The sequence below is a fragment of the Triturus cristatus genome, chromosome 4_2 (assembly GCF_964204655.1).
Source record: "Triturus cristatus chromosome 4_2, aTriCri1.1, whole genome shotgun sequence".
Lineage (NCBI taxonomy): Eukaryota > Metazoa > Chordata > Amphibia > Caudata > Salamandridae > Triturus > Triturus cristatus.
The window spans coordinates 686,859,924-686,882,366 of record NC_140586.1 but is presented as its reverse complement, the minus strand read 5'-3'; the positions used below and the strand labels follow the sequence as shown (position 1 = coordinate 686,882,366).

Genomic DNA, 22,443 nt, shown 5'->3' with positions numbered 1-22,443 from the left:
TATTTTCTTCATGAATTCCAAACCATTACATGAGGTACGTGGTTAAGTGCAATAATGATATCAGGTTGTTCAATATATATGCACCTGTAACATCTAACCACTCTGCAGATTACATTATCTTATATTGGTTGTATAGTTGAAGTAGAAGCAGAAAAATGTTACAGAAGTGTCAATTTTTCAAGACGTACGAGTTTAGAAAAATACAAAGAAAGACACGGAATTATTGGCAGATTCCAGGATTTTATAACTAGGAGTTCAAAATGCATGTGAGCAAAACCAGTTATTCAAGGAAAAACCAAGAGGCTATGAAATAAAAAAATATATAATGACAAACGGAGCGGTCTTCATTAATCAGTAGTAATCAGCATTGCCCTTCCTAAAATGCAAGTCTATCCCATCAACAATTTAAATTTCTCTAAATTTATAATCTCTACAGGAAACCTAACAAATGTTTAAAAATACTAGCCTATCAATAATTTAAATTCCTATAAATTTATAATCTCTACAGGAAACCTAACAAATGTTTAAAAATACTATCCTATCAACAATATAAATTCCTATAAATTTATAATCTCTACAGGAAACCTAACAAATGTTTAAAAATACTATCCTATCAACAATTTAAATTCCTATAAATGTTTAATATCTACAGGAAATTTAACAAATGTTTAAAAATGTGTTTCCGGCATCAATAGTCCTTGTATTTCTTGTCAAGAAGGAACACTCTAGGAAGATTAGCTCTTCCCAACTTTGGATATAAACTTGTAAATGTAAATCATTAGACTCTCTCTTCTATTAGTAATGGCACTAAAGATAACGAGGCTAAATATTTTAAGGTAACAAAACTGTAGTGATAGGTTAATTTTCTTATAACTAATGTTTGTCAAAATCTCTTATCATCATGGGAACGAAAAACAAATATACAATGATTATCAACATTTTTAATGTGCTATGTGTGCCAATTGAACACAGCTTAGCGAGAAGTGAACGCACTGATTCCCTCTCTTTGGATAATGATTTTGCACATTTTTCCCTATTTTGTTTTTACTTTATTAGTAAAATGTTCATCTTCTTTACATAAGTGCATATCTCACGTTTTACTTTTTCCTGATTTTAATTACATCACTGAAATTTCAAAATGGTGACACACTTCGCAATCACACAATTTAAATTGTAATTTACAGTATTTTTCTGTTCAGCACATAAATTCTTCAGCTAACATTGAGTTGCTTCAGCATTTATGCCCAGGCATGTCTGCCCGCCATTCTGTGGAATAGGATTGTTGCACTGCCTGCTTCTTGTTTGTTTTCCACTGGAACATGATGTCCAGCTGGACCAGCAACCCCAGTTCCCATTAAGACTGACATCTGGAACCAAAAAAATGTAGATATGATTTAATCACCACTACTAGAACATCGATCAAAGCTATTTATTCATTAGAGCGCGAGCAATAAAGAACAATGCCACATTTTCAAAACGTTTAAGATCACTCATAGCTAACCATTTCATCTTTCATTTTGTCCAAAATGTATAAAAAATATAGTCATCCTTCAAAATGAAATGGTAGAAATTGTTCCTGTTGCAGGTGAAAACGTATTTTGGCGCTTTCGCTTTAAATGTGATTTTCCTGAATATCAGGGATTGAAAACGGAAATAAGATCTAGTGTCTCCTACTTCGCATATTTGTTTATGTGTAGTAACATCAAGGTATCCTGAATGCTGATGCACTGAGGATACTCACTACTGTTACCCTAAGGAATGGCTGCAAATTGGGCTTTGGGGCCACAGACCGAAAAAAGGTCTGTCCCCCGGGGATTTTTGGGGAAGGATGGGCGCAGTCTAGTTGACTGTGTGCGCTTTGGGCTACATCTGGTAATAGGTGTAGCCCAAGTGATATATAGGAGTCCATTTTGGGCTGCCACCCACCATCGTTTTGTAGGTGTACACAGTGGCAGCCAAGGCTAGTTAGAGTGAATTTTCCAGAGTGTCTTTAGCTCATTTTTATCTGTGGCGTTTCAAGAATTGTTGTTCATTAGCGTTTATACGCTCGTGTTGGGTGTATTTCTTACACCGATATAAATTGTGGCATGTCGAGGCAATAAAGGATCAGCGATTGACGGAAGCGCTCCAGCTGCTGTCCGAGGCTGGGCACTTAGATCTTCTAGCCGTCAAAGGTGAGGCTGTGCAGCCAGCACGGCCTATCAGGCTGGTGTCTAGTGGGGTGGCAGCTGCCATTCTGGCATGCTTGCAACCTTGGGACCAGCAACGAGCCACTTGAGTGTAAGAGGCCGCAAACGAGAGTGCAGTCTGGCCTCATTGTCCAGGGAAGGGAGGGGCGGGGCGCCACAGAGTATAAGCATCAAAGTGTGGGAGGGATAAGGCCCTCGGGGAAGGGGATCCAAGCTCCTAACAGGCAGTCTTTCAGTAGTGGGGGGGTCGAGGAGGAGCCTCCCAGAGATCACTGGTCAGGGGGTGGGGTGCCTCTCTGAACGGGGGGGGGGGCACAGGGCCTAGCAGGGAGCATTGATTTAGAGCTGGGGCAGGTGCATGAGGGGGCTTGCTGTCTTTCAGGGGGCCAGACCTGGCAGGCCATGGGGGAAGTGGAGACAGGTGTAGGAGAGGACAGAGGGGAGTGGGGTAAGGTTAGCCAAGACTTCCTTGAGGCATGGGGGAGCAGGGAAGATGGGTTTGCTGGTACCCCTGATGGGGGGCCTTTGGGAAGCTGGGTGGGAGGAGCAGGTTTCTGGTTTTCAGTCAGGGAGTAGTTTTTGTGCCACAGTTGATTCCCACTAGGAGGTGTCGGTTGCCAAAACACCCTACAAGGGCCCCATAGAAGGGGGTGCAGCCATGCATTTGGTGCAGAGTGACAGGGCTTCAGAGATAATAGCAGCCGTGCTTGAGTGGAGCGATGGCGAAGGGTCAGAGGTGGAGTGGGCATCTCTCCTGAAACCCCACAGGTAGGGGAAGAGGACAACCTTCAGTGTCCTTCCTGCCTTCGTGGCAAAATGTAAAATAAAAAGCATTTTTGTTGCTACCGGTACACCAAGAGGATTTTCAAGTGCTGGGTATACATTTTGAAGGATCTTGGTATGTGGATAATGCCCTCCCGATGGGATGCTTGATTTCATGCACCCTTTATGAGCGATTCAGTATGTTCCTGCAATGTTTTTTTGTACAAGGAATAGGTCACGAGAAGGTCAAACACTATCTTGATGACTTTTTCATGGTCAAGGAACCTGGTTGCCAGCGGCTGCTGGTTAGCTGTGAAGATCTCATGGAGCACGCTGGGGTCACTCTCGCTCCGAAGAAAAGGGTGTGTCTAGTGACCATCATTTCTTTTCTGGGCTTTTCTGGGCACTGAATTGGATTCAGTGGCAATCATAGTGCACATTCCACAGGATAAAAAATTGGGCATGCAAGTCCTGTTAGACACAATGTTGGCAAAAACAAAAGTCATGGTTAGGGAGGTTCAAGTGCTCTTGGGCGACCTACATTTTGCGTGCAGAGTGATGCAGGAGGGGAGGACTTTCTGCAGATGCCTCGGCCTAGCACTGGCTGGACTGATTTTACCACACCATCAAGTTAGGTTGTCTGCAGGGGTTAAGGCAAATCTACGTATGTGGAGGATCTTTTTGACCTCTTTCAAAGGCATTCCGATGGGCACACCTTGGGAACTGAACTGGGATGCACATATTTTTTAAAACACCTCCAGCAGCATAGGCTTTGGTTTATACTGACATGGGTACTAGTGTGCAGAAGAATGGCCAGATGACTGGAAACATGGAGGGCATAACATTGCTTTTCTTGAATTCCTCCCATTAGTAGTAGCTGCAACACTGTGGGGGGCCTGGTTACAACACATGAGGGTACTGTTTTGGGTGGACAACATGACTGTGGGGCAGGTAACTAAACGACAGTCAGACAAATATGCACCGGTTCTCAAGTTGCTGATGGTTTTTGTGTTTGAATGTTTGCAGCAGGATATTTTGTTTAGAGCTAGGCATGTACCTGGTGTAGACGATGACATTGCAGACGCTTTGTCTCTTTCACAGTGGCAGACGTTCCATGGAATGGCCACCGCAGCGGACAGGGACAGAACGTAGATGGCACCAGAGTTATGGACAGTTGTAGGCAGAGGATGTGTCGACTTGTAGTGGGGTCTCTGGCAGAGTCTACGCGTAGGGCATTTTACCAGGCTTGGGCCGAGTTTTTTAGCTCAGGTGCTCAAAGCAGACAGAGGGAATGGCAGAGAGTCAAAGACGTTGTAGAGTTTATACCGCAGATGACTGAGAAATGTTTAATCAGATTCACATTTTCAGGGAATCTGGCAAGCATTGATTTATGGGGAATCCTGTTGTTCTCCACACTTATGTTGTTGATGTTTCAGGTATCAGGTTTGCTCGGGGGAAGAAGGGTACAGGGTTTGAAGTGGGACAAAGTCTCATTTAGGCAGGACATGGTGGAAATTCGATTGCTGAGGTCTAAAATGGATCAGCAGTCGAAATGAGCAATGGTATTACTGGAAAGGCAGAAGGAAGAGGTCTGCCCAGAAACATGGGGCAGAAAACTCTGGTGTCAGGCAGGGCTAGTATTCACCCACCAACAGAATGAGACAGGTAGAGAGAGGGAGTCTAGGGAGAAAATAAAGGGGCCAGGCAGGTGGTCATCAGGATGCTACCAGAGGTATGTGAGAGCTGATGTCAGGGAAGAGGGCACATTCTTATCGCAATGGTGTGCTTACACCATTTTCTTTTGCAGGATCGGTTCCAGGCCCCCTGTCTGCTGGCTTGTCGGGCATTCCTTTGTAACATTGGTGGAATGGGTGGCAGTGAGGAATGAGTGGGGCAGAAACCTGGTTTCCTTGACAGCTCTTTGTCCATCTAGGGGCATGAGGTGGTGGGAGCTGCCCTCGAAGCTCAACAAATTTATGGGGAGGGATGTTTGTCCAGATATTTTGATCATCCATTTGGGGGGAAAATGACACAGTGGTGGAGAACGCTCTAGTTTTAATGCGATCTATGAAGCAGGATTTGAGGGAAGTAAGGGCACAATGGTCAGGGTGTTTTGTAGCCTGAATGGAGTTTATTCCTAAGAGGTGTTGGAGCGGTGCGTTGAAGCCGGCAGCAATAGATAAAGCCAAGAGAAAAGTAAATAGGGAGATGAGGCATTATTGTAGGGACAAAGAGGTAGGTCAGTTGCAACATGTGGATCTTCATTATAAGAGGTGGTCTTCTTCAGAGATGACGATGTGCATCTTTCAGAGTATGAGGCAATATTTGTTGGAGTTTAGGGAGTTCTTAGTTTGAAACTTGCGGAGAAGGAATGAGCTGCCAGTTCAGGGGAGCAGAAAAAGTCAGTTGGTGCCTTTTTCTGGTGGCGGTTGGCCCACAAGTTTGCAGGTCTTCACTTAAAGTTAGGTTGTTTAATATAAAATAAGCAGGCAGAAAGGAAAGGGCTTAGCGAACCCTCACCGGAAGTCCTGGAGTTAAAATGTTACATCATAGGAACACCAAGTTGAGCACAGGTTATTTAGTTTAGGTCTGATTGTGCCCCCATTTCACCCAATAGGGCTTTGTGGGACTGCAGATCGAAGGGAGGTCTGTGCCCCAGGGGTATTGGGAGAAGGATGGATGCAGTCTAGTTGACTGTGCGCTTTAGGATACATCTGTCAATAGATATAGCCAAAGAGATATGTAGAAGTCCATGTTGGGCAGCCTCCCACCATCTTTTTGTAACTGTACATGGTAGCAGCCCATGCAAGTTAGGTTGATTTTTCTCCCATCCCTGGTTTCTAGTAATTTGAGATAAGATTAACCTTATGGGCTGGCATGGAGGCAGGCTAGTTGTAGCATGTGGGTAGGGGCAGGATGTGTATTGGTAGTTGCGTTGGACAGGTGCATAGATGGGGCGTTTGGCCCACAAGTTTGCAGGCCTTCACTTACAGTTAGTTTGTTTAATATAAGATAAACAGACAGAACCAAAGGGTCTTAGTGAATGCACACCGGAAGTCCTGGAGTTAAAATGTTACGTCATAGAGACACCAAGCTGAGCACAGTTTATTTAGTTTACTGCTAGGCAGAAGAGGAAGTTTGAAATAAGGAAAAAACAATAGGTCTGGAGGTTAAAGTTGTAGGGTTCGAATAAGGGGAATAGGGTTAGGGGAGGTGGGTATGGAATGAGGTTATTTAATTATAATGAGATTTTAGTTCTTTAAGGCAGAAGGCCAAGGATGTTTATGTGACACGCCCATGTTTCAATAAAGCAGCCTTTTCCATACATATAGGGAGTCAGTGGTCTGATCGTGCCCCCATTTCACCCAATTCTGCTTATGATGACAGTGTTTAGGGCAACCATTCACATGCTTGCCTTTCTTTAGAAATGTACGAAAATTGTCTTGGCACAAGTAGGAAACTGTAGTAAGCACTTCTTCAATAAGCAAAATGCTGATAGAAAAAATGTCTGGAACTGTCCTACAGCTGATCTAGATTCATGCTGAAGGGGGGCTAGGCTGATAATGGAAGCTGGTGAAGCCCCATCATCTCTCACTGCTTCTTTATTAATTGGTTCCTGTGACAAAAGTAAAATGAAACCAAACCCCCACTTGCATTGTCAAGTGAGCACATTTTATTTGGAAAGGTGTAGGTATGAATTCCAGTACCCAAACATCACATGAAGATAAAAATAATAAATTTTTATTTTCTTAATGATGATGTACATGAATTTCAATGATCAACAATATGCTCACAGTAAATTTCAAATCTGGAAATGAAGATATTGCATTGTTAATACTCTTACCTTTTCTCTCTGTAACCTCACATGCTTTTCCACTGAACCCCACTGGACAAATACAATTGCATTGTGTACCTGCAAAAATAATAAGTGTGTGAGATTTTGATCTTTTTTATTGCCACTGGTTCCTTTGTGTGCCACTTTCTTAAAGCCTGGTCCATCATACTACTCAATGCAAAACTAATGATGTGAAGCACTACAATTGTTTCAATATTTCAGTATCAGATCTATGCTACCGAGCCATTCCTGGAACTCAAAATATTATCCTTACTCCTCATGTGTCCTTCCTCATCATAATAGGATATTTTACCATCAATGCACTACATCAAATACCACAAAAAAGCCCTCGCACCCAACTTAACTATGACGATCAATACCTTCAAACATAAAAGCAAATTTAATCACATGTCCCTTTGTCTTGGAACTGGCCACTCCTGGGTCACTTTGGATAAGGTATGCAACCGAGGGGTGTTTTCCTCTTCTCAAATAAATGTGAACTCCAAAATAGCATTCCATCACTTACACATCCTTGAATGGGTTCTTTCATTGCTCCACTGCTCTTAGAAAACCCACCCTTTTGATTGCTGTACTCATGTAATACATGTATTAACAGGCTGCACACGTCTCCACCAAAAAATCTCTCTTAAAATTCATAATAATTCAACGCTATGAGAAAGTAGATTATTAGGTGGGGTGGATGGTAGTCCACCACATGTTATAATGGCACAATATTTGTTAGGTCCAGTAAAGGTTTCAATAATTTAAACCAGAACTCAACCTCTTGTGGCTATGACACAGAGCAGATGGGTTTAACTTAAGAAAATGTGTAAAGCATTTAGAAGTGCCAAAACAGTGAAAACATCTAAAATACAACACAATACAAATTTCACTCCAATTTACAAAAATAGAGAATATGTTAATGAAGAAAATTACAACAATACAAATGGAGAGAAGAGGGGCCTTAGGGAACTTTTTGACACCAGGCGTGGATATATTCCCCAAAGTCAATGAATCCAAACAACAACAGTATCCACGGGTCTAATGCTTAGTGAGGTTTACTAGAACACAACAATGTATGGAGTGACAAGAACCTTTGTCTGGGCATACCTATTGGTAGGACGGATTCCCATCACTCACCGAGGTGACATGCTTCATCATCTGGGTCTCCTCCTAGTGCTACACGAGTGACGCCAAGGGCTACAACCTCTCACAGGGGAGCTCACGGATGTTTTTTGAGAGTGACTTGATCCACTAGATGTTAAGAGATATTATTAAGGGGGTGATGGACGCAGTGTGTGAACAGAGTGAAAGTGAAATATAAAATGACCCATGGGTTAGAAGTTTTATTTGATATCCCCTAAAGGCCAGACTAAAAACAGTGCAGTGACAGTGACAGTTTTAACATAATAACTGTCTGTGTCAGAAGGAAGGTCGACATGTTTCAGCCTTACGGACTAATTCAATCCACGGCTTTCTTCAGGACCAGACACTGTATGAATAACTACTGCGAACAATGTGCCCAAAATAAAGTGAAAAAAATGAACAGTTGGAACAAGCACAACCATGTAACCTGAATTAGTAGGTTTCAAATCCTCATCTGTGTCACGAATACTGTGAGTATCCATGTTCTGTGAGGAAGTCACCTCACCTCACCTGGCAACGGCTCAGGATACTGAGGCCCCGCTCTATCCGTCGGTACCCCGAGCTTGTCGGTACCCCGAGCTTGTCGAGTGGAGTGTTGTAGATTGAAGTGAGGTGGCGTAGAATGGAGTGGCATGTCATACGGTGGTTTGGCCTGTCGGAGAGTAGAGTGGCGTGTCATAGAGTTGAGTGGCATGTCATACAGTGGAATGGCGTGGAGTCTTGTAGAGTGATGTGGAGTCAAGTGGCTTAAAGTCAAGGGGTATAAAGTGGAGTAGAGTGTTGTAGAAAAGAGTTGAGCGGCATGTTGTAGACTGGTGTGTCATAGAATGTCTTAGAATGGCGGGACTGTGTAGAGTCAAGTGGCATGGAGTGGCATAGAGTGGAACGGCATGTGGTAGAGTGGAGTGGTGTGTCATAGAGTGGAGTGGCCTGTCGTAGAGTGAAGTGGGGTGTCATGAAGTGGAGTGTCGTATACTGGAGTGGTGTGTCATTCATTGGAGTGGCGTTTCAAAGAGTGGAGTGGTCTGGAGTGGTGTAGAGTGGAGTGGAGTGTTGTAGAGTGGAGTGATGTGTCGTACAGTGGAGTAATGTGTAGCACAGTAGAGTGGAATGACATAGATGTCCCAGAGTGGAGTGGAATGGTATGCTGCAGAGCGTCTTAAGAGAGGAGGGCCTCAGACTGGAGTGGTGTAGATTGTAGTGGCCTGTTGTGCAGTGGAGTGGCCTGTCATAGGGTGGAGTGGCATGTCGTACAGTGGAGTGCCATGGAGTGCTGTAGAGTGGAATGGAGTGTTGTATAGTGGAGTTGCATGTTGTACTGTGGAGTGGCATGTAATAGAATCGAGTGACGTGTTGTAGAGCTGAGTGTCATAGAGTGGAGGTGTATAGAGTGTAGTAGGGTGAAGTGGCATGTCATAGAGTAGAGTCAAGTGGCATGTCATGGAGCGGAGTGGCATGGAGTGTCATAGAGTGGAGTAGAGTGTTGTAGAGAGGAGTGTCGTGTCACAGAGTGCAGTGGCATGCCATAGAGTGGCGTGGCATAGAGTGTCTTAGAGTGGAGTGGCTTGAGTGGACTGGCATGCCGTAAAGTGAAGTGGTGTTTTGTGGAGTGGAGTGGTGTGCCACATAGTGGATTGGCATGGCGTATCATAAAGTGGGGTGTCGTAAAATGAAGTGACATGTCGTAGACTGGAGTGGTGTGTCGTAGAGTGGAGTGGTATAGAGTGTAGTGTCATAGAGTGGAGCGGTGTGTCATAGAGTTGACTGGTGTGTTGTAGAGTAGAGTAGCGTGTCATACAGTACAGTAGAGTGGCTAAGAGTGGAATGGCATGGCGTGTCTTATAGTGGAAGGGTGGAGAGTTGAGTGGTTTAGAGTGGAGTGGCATGTCCTAGAGTGGAGTGGCCTGTCATAGAGTGGAATGGCGTGTCATGGAGTGGAGTGCCATGTTGTAGAGTATATTGGAGTGGCATAGAATGGAGTAGCTTGTCATACAGTGGAGTAGAATGTCAGAGAATGGAGGGGTGTATAGTAGAGTGGATTGTCATGGAGTATCATAGAGTGGAGTGGAGTAGAGTCGGATGGCATGTTATATAGTATAGTGGAGTGGTGTGGAGTGGAGTGTCATAGAGTGGAGTGGTGTGTTGTAGAGTGGAGTAGCATGCTATACAGTAAAGTGGAGTGGCTTACAGTGGAATGGCATGGAGTGTTTTAGAGTGGAAGGGTGCAGAGTTGAGTGGAGTGGTATGTCATCCAGTGGACTTGCCTGTCATAGAGTGGAGTGGTGTGTCGTAGACTGGAGTGGCGTGTCATAAAGTGGAGTGGCATGTCGTAGAGTAGATTGAAGTAGCATAGAGTGGAATGGATTGTCATAGAATGGAGTGGCTGGTCATATAGTGGAGTAGAATGTCAGAGAATGGAGTGGCATGTTGCAGAGTGGAGTGTCATAGAGTATTGTAAAGTGGAGGGGCATAGAGTGTAATAGAATGGAGTGGGGTGGCGTAGCATAGAGTGAAGTGGAGGGATGCAACATAGAGTGGCATGTCGTAGAGTGTCTTCAAATGGAAGGGCATAGAGTGGAGTGGTATTGAGTGGATTGGCATATCATATAGAGTGGAGTGATGTGTTGTAGATTGGAGTGGAGTGTCATATAGTGGAGTGGCATGGAGTTTTGCAGAGTGGAGTTGCATAGAGTGGCGTAGACTGGAGTGGAATGGCGTGTTGTAGCGTGGATTGTCGAAGAGTGGCGTAGAGTGGAGGGACATAGAGTGTAGTAGGGTGGAGTGGCATGTGGTAGAGCAAAGTGGAGTGAACTGGCATGCCACAGAGTGTATGTGATAAAGTGTCTTAGAGTTGAGGGGCGTAGAGTGGAATGGCATAGAGTGGATTGGCTTATCGCAGAGTGGAGTGGTGTGGCATACAATCGAGTGCAGTGGCATGGAGTTCCCTACAGTGGAGTCAAGTGGCGTAGCGTAGAGTGGAATGACATGTCACACAGTAGAGAGGAGTAGTATGTCATTGAGTGAGTGGTGTATCATACAGTGGCATGTCATAGAGTGTCTTAGACTGGAGGGGCATATCATGGAGTGGCATAGAGTATAGTGGCATGTCATAGAATGGATGGATGTGTTCTTGAATGTAGAGATATATCATAGATTGGAGGGCATGGAGTGTCATAGAGTGGAAAGGTGTATCATACATTATAGTGGAGTGTCGTGTCATACAATGGAGTGTCCTAGAGTGTCTTAGAGTGGAAAGGCATAGGGTGGAGTTGCATTGAGTGAAGTTGCATGTGATACAGTGGAGTGGCCTGTCGGATAGTGGAGTGGCCTATTATCGAGTGGAGTGGCGTGTCATAGTGTGAAGTGGTGTGTCATAGAGTGGACTGGAGTGGTGTAAAATGTTGTAGAGTGATGTTGAGTATCGTTGAGTGAAGTGGAGCGGCGTGTCATACAGTGGAGTGTCAAAGAGTGCAGAGAGTGGATTAGAGCATTATAGTTTTGAGTAGTGTGTCAAAGGATAGATGAAATTGTGTGCCATAGAGTAGAATGTTGCAAAGTATCTTAGAATGGAGGGGCTTAGAATGGAGTTGCATAGAGTAGATTTTTATGTCATAGAATGGAGTGGTGTGTTTTACAGTGAAGTGGTGTGGAGTGGAAATGCAAAGAGTGGAGTAGAATGTGGCAGAGTGGAGTGGAGTGGCCTATCGTAGACTGTTGTAGAGTAGCACAGAATGGAGGGGCATAGAGTGCAGTATAATGTTGTAGAGGGGGTGGCGTAGAGTGGAGTGGTATGTTGTACAATAGAGATGAGTGGCATGTCATAAAGTGGTGGGTTGTGGAGTGTCTTAGAGTGGAGGGGCATAGAGTCAAGTGGCATAAAGTAGAGTGGCAGTGTAGTAGAGAGGAGTGGCGTGTCATAGAGTGGAGTGGTGTGTCATAGAGTGGAGTGGAGTGTCATGGAGTGGAGTGTCATAGAGTGGAGTCTCATACACTGCAGTGGTGTTTCATAAATTTGAGGGGTGTGATGTGGCATGGTGTGTCATAGAGTAGAGTGGAATGGCATGCCGTACAGTGTCTAGGAATGGAGGGGTGTGGAGGTAAGCTTTCTGTTATGAATAAAAGATTATTCATTCAGGTTGGTGGTGAACAGGAGTTTATTAGGAGCGACAGATACAGAGACCTCATCCACCAGAAAGCCAGGTCCAACTGCCTTTCACAACACTCTTAATTCCAACCCAGCAACCATCCACATTCTGATGTCCTACATCATCACTTAGGAACCAGGGTTGATAGAAAGAAGTGCAAAACACAAGGGGCTCAGAGTGGAGTTGTGTAGTTTGGAGTGGCATGTTGTACTGTAGAGTGGCCTGCCATAAAGTGCACTGGCATGTTGTAGAGTGGATTGGAGTGACGTTGAGTGGAGCGATGTGCCATAGAATGGAGTGGCATGGAGTGTTGTGGAGTGGAGTAGAGTAGAGTGTTGTAGAGTGGAGTTGCATGTCATACTATGGAGTGGCATGCCATAGAGTGGAGTGACATGCTGTAGAGTTGAGGGTCAAAGAGTGGCATAGAGTGGCATGTCACAGAGTGGAGTGGAGGGACATGTCATAGAGTGAAGTGGCATGGAGTGTCATAGAGTGGAGTAGAGTGTTGTAGAGTGGAGTGGTGTCATACTGTGGAGTGCCATGTCATTTAGTGGAGTGGCCTGGAATAGAGTGGCATGGCATAGGGCGTCTTTGAATGGAGGGTCATAGAGGGGATTTGAAAGAGTTGATTGACATGCCTTAAAGTGGAGTGGTGTGTTGTAGAGTAGAGTGGTGAGTCATATAGTGGAATGGCATGGAGTATCATAGAGTGGAATGTCATAAAGTGAAGCAATATGTCATAGAGTGGAGTGGCATGTTGTGTCGTAGAGTGGAGTGTCGTAAAGTGGAGTGGTGTGTCATAGAGTGGAGTGGTGTGTCATAGAGTGGAGTGGTGCGTCGTAGAGTGGAGGAGCATGTCATACAGCATAGTTGAGGGGTTTGCAGTGGAGTGGTGTGTCTTAGAGTAAAGTGGAGTGGCGTGTCACACAGTGGCATGTCGTAGAATGTCTTAGAGTGAAAGGGTGCAGAGTCGAATGGTGTAGAGTTGAGTGGCATGTCACCCAGTGGAGTGGCATAGAGTGGTGTGGTGTGTTGTAGACTGGAGTGGCACTTCATAGAGTAGAGAAGCATAAAGTGAAGTGGACTGTTGTAGAATGGAGTGGCTTACCATAAGGTGGAGTAGCATGTAAGTTAATGGAGTGGCACGTTGCAGAAGGGAGTGTCATGGAGTAGTGTAGCGTGGAGGGGCTTAGGGTGTAGTAGAGTGTTTTAGAATGTAGTGGCATGTTGTAAAGTGGTGTGGAGTGGTGTGTCATAGAGTGTCATGGAGTGCCATTGAGTGGAGTGTCATGAAGTGGAGTGACATGTTCCAGAGTGGAGGTTTGCAGACTGGAGTGATGTAGAGTGGAGTGGCATGTCGTAGAGTAGAGTGGTGTGCCATACAGTGGAGAGAAGTGGCATACAGTGGAGTGGTGTGTTGTAGAATAAAGTGGAGAGGTGTGTCACACAGTGGCATGTCATAGAATTTGTGTTGTAGAGTGGAGTGACGTACAATGGAGTTGTGCGTTTACAGTGGATTGGTGTGTCATAGAGTGGAGTGTCATGTTGTAGAGTGCAATGTCAAAGAGTGGAGTAGAGTGGAGGGTAATAGAGTGTAGTAAAGTGTTGTAGAGTGGGGTGGAGTGTTGTAGAGTTGAATGTTGAAGAGTGTCATAGAGTGAAGTAGCATATCATAGTGTGGAATGACATTGAGTGTCATAGAGTGGATTCAAGTGTTCTAGAATGGAGTGGTGTGTCGTACAGTGGAGTGGCATGTCATAGATTGGAGTGGCATGTTGGAGAGTACAGTGTCAAAGAGTGGGTTAGAGTGGAGGGTTATAGAGGGTTGTAGAATTGAGTGGAGTGTCATAGAGTAGAGTGGAGTGGTGTGTCATAGATTGGCATGTTGTGGAGTGTCTTAGAATGGGGGCATAGAGTGGATTAGAATATCATAGAGTGACATACCATATTGTAGAGGGGATTGCCTTGTCATAGACTAGAGTGGAATAGCATGTTCCAGCGTAGAGTGGAGTGGCGTGTTATACAATGCTGTGGTGTGGAGCGGAGCTAAGTATAGAGGCATGTCGTAGAGTGTTATAGATCAGAGTAGAGTGGCATAGTGGAGGGACAGAGGGTGAAGGAGAGTGTGTATTGTGGAGTAGAATCAATTGTACTGGTATGTCATAGAGTGTCTTAAAGTGGAGTGGCGTAGAGTGGATTGGCATGCCGTAGAGTGGAGTGACGTTTTAGAGTGGAGTGGAGTGGCATGCATATATTGGAGTGGCATAGAGTGGAATGCTGTGTCATAGAGGAGGGCACTATGTCATAGAGTAGAGTGGAGTGGCATGTTGTAGAGTGGAGTGTTGAAGAGTGGCAAAGAATGGAGGGGCATCAAATGTAGTAGGGCGGAGAGGAATGTCGAAGAGTAGAGTGGCGTGGAATTGTATGTCATAGTGTTTCTTAGAGTGGAGGGGGTAGAGTGGAGTGGTGTAGAGTAGATTGGTAAGCCACAGAGTGGAGTGGAGTGCTGTAGATTGGAGTGACTTTTCATATAGTGGAGTGGCACAGAGTGTCAGAGTGGAGTGGAGTAGAGATGGAGTGGCATGTCACAGAGTGGAGTGACATGTCAGAGTGGAGTGGCGTGTTGTACAGTGGAGTGGTGTAGAGTGTAATGTCATATAGTGAAATGTCATAGAGTGGAGTAGCCTGTCATGCAGTAGAGTGGAGTGGCATGTCATAATGTGTCATATATTGGCATGAAACCAATGTGGAATCACATTGCTTCACCTCCCAGCAGGTTTACCCCTAAGCATTATGGTGCATGCAGTTCACCAAGCGTGTGTACTTGCAAAAAGTCTTTCGAGTATTTCATCAGGTTGGTGCAGCTAAGTACTGGCCATCTCTATACACGTGTTTTTGGATTATTATCCGTTGTCAGTAGAGATTAGGCATTTCAGGCTGCAAAAGTATTCTTGGGTCACATTTCCTCTCAAGGCACGGAGGTGCCTCTACACGAGCTCATCAGCTCAAGTGGCTCGAGGGAGCCTTTTAAACAGGAAAGCAATGTGGGATCACACTGCTTCACCTCCCAGCAGGTTCGCCCCTAAGCATTATGGTGCATGCAGTTCGCCAAGCGTGTGTACTTGCAAAAAGTCTTTCGAGTATTTCACCAGGTTGGTGCAGATAAGTACTGGCCATCTCTATACATGTGTTTCTGGATTATTATCCATCGTCAGTAGAGATTAGGCCTTTCAAATATTTGGGGTTGCCGAGCAGGCTGCCAAAGTATTCTCGGGTCACAGTACCTCTCAAGGCAAGCAGGTGCCTCTCCACCAGTGGCATGTCATCTTAGAGTGAAGGGGCACAGAGTTGCGCAGAGTAGAGTTCCATGCCGAAGAGTGAAGTGGCATGTTGTAGAGTTGAGTAGAGTCTCATAGAGTGGAGTGGTGTGGAGTGCTGTAGAGTGGAGTGGAATGTTGTAGAACTGAGTGGTGTATAATACAGTGGAGGGGCATGTTATGGAGTGGAGTGTTGTGTTGTAGAGAGGAGTGTCAAAGAGTGGCGTAGAGTGGACGTGCATGGTGTGTACCAGAATGTTATAGAATAGAGTGGCTTGTCATAGAGTGAAGTGGTGTGTCATAGAGTGGCGTGTCGCAGAGTGTCTTAGAAAGGAGGAGCATAGAGTGGAATGGCATGTTGTAGTTGATTGCCGTGTTGTATAGTGGAGTGCTGTGTCAGAATAGTGGAGTGGCATGAAGTGTCACATTGTGGAGTGGAGTGTCATAGAGTGGAGTTTCAATTGCAGAGGGGAGTGCTGTGTCATAGAGTAGAGTGGAGTGGCATTTTGGGGTGTCATAGACTGACATGTCATAAAGTATCTTAGAGTAGAGAGGTGTGTGGTAGAGTGGACTGGCATAGAGTACAGTGGCGCAGAATGGAGTGGCATGTTGTAGATTGGAGTGGCATGTTGTAGTATGGAGTGGCATAGAATGGATTGTCATAGAGTGGAGTGGCATGTGATAGAGTGGAGTGGCATTTTATAGAGTAGAGTGGAGTGGTGTGTGATATAGTGGCATTTCGTAAAGTGTCTTAGAGTGGAAGGGTATAGAGTGGAGTAGTGTAGAGATGAGTGACATGTCAGTGGATTAGCCTGAGTGGTGTGTTGTATAGTGGAGTGGTGTGTCATAGGGTGGAGCTGCATAATGGCTTTGAGCGTCATAGAGTGGAATGGAGTGCGATAAAGTGGAGTGACATTATCACAGTGTAGTGGCATTTCATGGAGTGGAGTGGCATGTCATAGTGTTTAGTGGTGTGGTGTGTCATAGAGTGGAGTACAGTGACATAGAGTGGAGAGGCATTGAGTGGAGTAGAGTGTTGTAAAGTTGGGTGGCATCTCGTAGGGTGGATTGGCGTGTCACAGAGTGGTGTGTTGTAGAGTGGCATAGAGTGGATTGGTATGTAATGGAGTGGAGTAGGGTGTCACAGAATGGAGTGGTGTGTCATAGAGTGGAGTCCCATGTCATATAGCGGAGTGGCGTGGAGTGTTGTAGAGTGGAGTAGAGTGTTGGGGAGTGGAATGGTGCATCATAGATTTGAGTGGTGTGCCATAGAGTAGAGTGGAGTGGCTTATTATATAGCAGCATGCCAGTACTTGGAGTGAAATGGCATGTTGTAGAGTGGAGGCGAATAGAGTGGAGTACAGATTTGTAGAGTGGAGTGGCGTAAAGTGGAGTGGTGTGTCAAAGAGTGGAGTCATGTATCATAGACTGGCATGTCATACTGTGTCTTAGAGTGGAGGGGTGTAGAGTGTAGTGGCATAGAGTGCATGTAGTAGAGTGGAGTGGCGTGTTGTAAAGTGGAGTTACGTATTGTTTAGTGAAGTGGTGTGTAGTACTGCAAAGTGGAGTGGCATGTCATAGAGTGGAGTACTGTGTCATATAGTGGAGTGGCATGCCATGGAGTGTGTTTTGCAGTATATACATTTAAAAAAAAAAAAATCAATAGATATAACTGTACTTTCTAGATAATTTCGTGAAAGTATTGCAGTACATCATAAACTTAGAAAAAAATATCATCAATAAAAATACAGAGTATGCTAAACTACCTCATGAATGCCTGTACATTAATAAAAGACATAATCTAGATTTCACACAAAACCACTGAACAAATACAAAGTGTGGTCTAAACAATTTTGCGTTATGCACTGCAAAGATACTGCGATATACCACAGCCCAAAACATCACTAAGGTTTTGTCCCTTATAACTTAAAACTACTGAACAAATTCAGATTAAGTAACTAAAAATACCCTTTCCACAGCATAATCTATATTCCTGCTAAATTCATGCAAATCCATTCAGGCATTTTGCTGCTACGTTTGTCTGAAAAGTCTATGGAAAATGCATTGGTGGAAAACCTTTTTTTGGTACCCCCCTTTTTTCTTGGCACCCCTTATCTAATCACCACAAAACTTTGCATCATCAGCCAATGTAGAAAAATGAATAGGTCTGCAAAGTGTTGTGTAGATTCAGCAAAGTTTGACAAAGTTAAAAGCAAGCAAATATCAGAGGATTTCCTAACTCTCAAACTCCTCACTATAACTAAAGAGTGGTGGTGATTTGACTAGTCAATTACTAAATTATTCTTCCCCCACAAAAACACATAATTACATGTAGAGACACTTGTTTCCATTATTGGGCTTATAATAATTTGTTTACAGACTTATCAGTGGTCTAGGCTCTGCATTCGAAGTAAGACTGACATCCAAAATTCAGGGTCTGTGATTTGCTACATTTAGTATAGATGTCCACAGTTCAAATTTTAATTGTTATATTTTTCGCAACACATTGTTTGTCTATGTCATTAAAGCAAGAAATGCAACAAAGAAACAACTCACCTTTCAGAAACGCAAAACCATTATTACGGCACGAAGCACACCGACAGGGACTTATCTCAATCTCATATTCAGTAAGGGCACGCTTCATGTTACTTTTCAGCGTAAGTGCATTTGGAACGTCATTCACTGTTACCAGTTCATAGAGAGGTTCTGCCTAAAATATATTCAGACAGTTATTTTCAGATTTTAAGGAACCTGTAGCAAGGCAGATGGTTAGCAGAGGACAGAGTAAAGATTGAGCTCAATTATAGTTTAATTATAAATTTTGAAGTTTAATTTTTATATTATTCATGAATTACTTATTAAAGTTGACATTCATAATTCCTGGCTTGAAGACTTCATATTTGTAGTCTAAGATCATAATAAAAGATGATAACATTGACCTCACTCCTCAATGTTAACTTTGTGGTTAGGATTCATTGGTACCCTGGGTTTTGTAAAGAGATTTTCTATCCAGGATTACAAAAAGTGAAACAAATAAAATCAAATAAAAAACACAACAAGGAGTAGGCTCTATTTATTCTTAACTCTCAATTCATTGTCTGTTTTTGCTACATATGCCATTAACCTATCTTTAGACTATGCTTCCAAGGTGTCAGATAATTGCTAATCTCTCTTTAGCATGGAATTATGAGAACACTATAATTCTGGAGAAAAGGCATGACCAGAGGCCAAAATTAGTTAAGAAGACTACTGTATTTTCACAGTACATCTCACTCAGAATTACTGCTTAGAAATTCTTCCTAGATACCTGCCATTGAATCCCAAAGACCATCATTTTATACAGACAACAAGCAAGGCTTACTAAGAAAAATGTCTCGGTTCCTAAAACTGACCCTAATTATATTTTATCATAGTATATAAATCAGGGAAGCCTTCGGGTTAGCACCATTAATAGTAGCTTGTGGAACTTATCTCTGAAATATCGCAAATTAGAGTAGCCAAATATACTCAAGGGTGGTAGTTAGTTAAATGGAATAAATCCTGCGATTGATTGGTGGTGGTGGTGGTGGTCCAGTAAGGAGAAATATATTCTAACTACTGTTGGTAGAGTCAGATCTCTACTTTGTAACTTTCACCTAATGTGATAGGTAGATAATGTCTCTGTGTATGCCTGAGCATACCCCTTTGGTTTGTGCACACCTATTTTCTGCTCTTCCTTATTTTTATGCCCCAGTAAATATCTCGGGACCTTTGGGAGCATATCAAGAGTTATTAGGATGTCTTCCTGCTGGTATTCATTGACTGGACACTCCTCAAACTTCTAAACACTCTTCTTCCTAAAACCCCAAGTTCTTGTATCCATCTTCTGTTAGTAGGAATGCAACCCCGTCCATGACTGTTAGCTTTAGTTTCTTTCACACTAACTTTAATCCTGATTATATTAGATTAGATTTCCCCAAAAATATAGTTTAATATGGATGAAAATTGCACATTAAATAATACACAACTCATGGCATCATCAGGTTCAGTGCTGAAAGTCTGCCTGAATCTTTTTTTTCCCAGAGGTTATATATAGCGCAAACTTGAACCGAAGGAATCAGAGCGCTTCACATGAGCACCAGTTGAGTTACACAAGGACACATTCTTGATTTGTCCAGAATCACAGGATGTTGAGCGTCTTTTCCGAGACTCGAACTTGGTTCACCAGATTTGAGGTCGACCGCCATAGCCGTCAGGTCACATTCTTTCCTCTGCCCCACGTGCAAAATTCATCATTCCTTATCTAATACTTGCCAAATTCCAAAATTGCTGTAAATCAATAATGGACAGCCGAAGTGAAACCATTGCGCATGTTTAGGAAATCTTATATTTTTTCGGGTAGTAGCTAGAGTTGCCTATTTAGTCTCTTGGTCCCAAGTTCATGCTTCCTATCTGCTTTTTGTGAATCGAGCAAATTCCATTCAACTCAAAGGGCACGGAATCAGATTCGGGTTTACCGAAACCAATCCGGAGCCCTTCTTTCTGACCAACTTGTTCCCAATTCCGAACAACCAAGGGGCATATTATCAAGAAACGGGCGTTACAATTACTGTGTTTTGTCTTTTGCATTCTATTATGCGTTACAAACAATTTTTAGAATGTAAAGAAAAGCATACCAGAATTGCATATTCTGCTACCAAATGAGATCGAAAATTAGGTATCTCCTGGTACTGAAACCTGTAATCTTCAAATTGTACATATGTATCGGCAGGAGATACTGTTCTACCTTATCTCAATGCTAACCTACCTATAAACTACAGGGTGCCTCCATGGACATCTCCCTCCATGATGCACTGATGCCGTGAATGTTTTTCAACAGGTTTGCCTCACCCTTTAATCCTTCTCCCTCATCTGTAAAAAGCAGAGGCTGTACAAGTTCTACTTTTGATTTGTCTGACCAGTGCAAATATCTTGTCAACCCCAGTTCTGCCCCAGAAGCCACTGCTACCCTATTGCTGGTATGATCAGAATAGAACCAATTGGCTGACAAGCACGGTGCACACTAGTGTCCTATTGTTTTTGTCTCAGTGTGCTATTTGAAAGCATACTTCATAGGCCATTGTTATTCTTTAGTTCTGGTATGTCACAGCCCCAGAACCAGCAACATAATAGCAACATAATATAATTCAGATAGATCAGTTCGATCCCATTCTTTGTAATATCAGAGGGCCTACATGTGGAGACATCATGTGTTTGAATATTAAAATTCAAAGACAGTAAATAGGGAAGCACTACAAGCAATTCTCTTGAGTTGGAAGACCATTGTGTAACGAGGTTTAAATTCACGGAGACACAGGTAAACTTAAGAGGATTTATTCATCACCCCATCCATCAGCGAGTCCGATCAACTCATCACTCAACAGCGACCAAGGTTTCTCAAGCTTGTCCACCTTGTCCTGTAGAATCAATTCCATCACTTTCAACAGCTGAGAATCCTTCCGTAACTCCACCTTCCATTCTTCCTCTTTGATTGCTACCAAGTTGGTCTCACACATTTTCGCTTCAGATTCGTCCACAACATCCAAATCTTCCTTACATGCGCCAGAGTCCACACTGTCAACTAAATGTGAGAGACAGTCGGCCCTAACATTATTGCACATGGAATATATTCCATGGCAAAATCAAATTCATGCAGAGAGATGACCCACCTCCTTATCCTAGAAGAGATTGAGTCTAAACCTTTCTTCTCAAAAATTTCCTTCAGAAACTTGTGATCAGACCTGACAAGAAAGGGGGTCCCCCACACAAACTTCCAGCATTTGTTTAATGCCCAGAAAACGGCGAGAGCCTTTTTCTCAATGACTGAGTAATTTATCTCAGCACCTCTGAGACATCTTGAAGCACAGGCAACCAGATGTTCCAACCTTCCCTCTGTTGGACCAGCAAAGCTCCCAACCTTTTTTTGCTTGCATCTGCGATAATGTATGTCCTATCACCTGGTTTAAAAGCCTGAAGAACAGGAGCATCCTTCAGATCCATCTTATCTTTTGCAAATTCATCCCTGTACACCTCGTACCACACAAATTCTGCCTTCTTGTGCAACAAGCTTCTAGTCTGCTCAGCAATATTTTTACAAATTTGCTGTAAAACTCATACACAAAAACAAGGCCAACTCTTCCTTAGAACATGGATTTTTCAATTTAGTCATGGTATCGACCAACTCCTTTTTTGGCTTAACACCACTGCTTGATATGTGATGGCCTAGGTAGTCAACCTCAGTCACCCCAAATCTACACTTGTCACAACGCAGTGTCAACCCAGCCTTTAACAACCTCTCCAAAACCTTTACAACTCTGCCATCATGCTCGTCCATAGTCTTCCCATAAATCAACACATCATCCTGGCAACATCGAATACCTGAGATTCCCTTGACAATATTATTCATGATCCTTTGAAAGATGGTATCCGCAGAGACCAAACCGTAAGGCATTCGTAAGAACTTGAATACCCCCATTGGAGGTATGAATGCAGTCAACTCCTTTGAGCACTTATCCAAAGGCACTTGGTGATAGGCGGAAGATAGGTCCAGAATGGTAAGGTAACATGCACTATCCAGAGTCAACACAATCTCATCAATATTGGGCAGGGGACATTTGTCCATCACAACCTGCCTATTGAGTGCTCAAAGATCCACACACAAATGACTCTCATTATTACTCTTCTTGGCCACCACGATTGGAGCCAACCACTCTGTTGCCTCCACTGGCTCACTCACCCCAGAGTCCACTAACCTGGCAATTTCCTCCCTTACAGCCCCCTGCACACTCAATGAAATCCTCCTCACCCTGGCTGCAACTGGCTTGGCACCCAGCTTCAACTTTATCCGGTGACTATAGCCTTTCAAACGCCCCAGCGTATCCTTAAACAACAAAATCATCTCAAACTTGTTACCAGCATTCTGTATCGCTTGTACCTGCGCTGGGGGGTTTGCATTAGGATTAAGAGTACTGCCCAGATGTGCCTGGTGTGTCCAACTCAGCAGATTATCGCCTTTGTCAACAACATAAATG

The 22,443-nt window shown here is 43.7% G+C and overlaps 1 protein-coding gene across 1 annotated transcript in view; it reads right to left on the bottom strand.

The window, feature by feature from the left end:
* Positions 1-222: 222 nt before the first annotated feature.
* The window catches only part of C8B (complement C8 beta chain), a 239,857-nt gene continuing 217,636 nt past the window's right edge, over positions 223-22,443 (bottom strand). The window contains exons 10-12 of the mRNA XM_085602504.1: positions 17,951-18,104; positions 6,796-6,864; positions 223-1,367 (exon numbers count right to left, since the gene is read on the bottom strand). Coding sequence (XP_085458630.1) covers positions 1,216-1,367; positions 6,796-6,864; positions 17,951-18,104 — 375 coding nt within the window. The 3' untranslated portion in view covers positions 223-1,215. The remainder of the gene's footprint in view (positions 1,368-6,795; positions 6,865-17,950; positions 18,105-22,443) is intronic.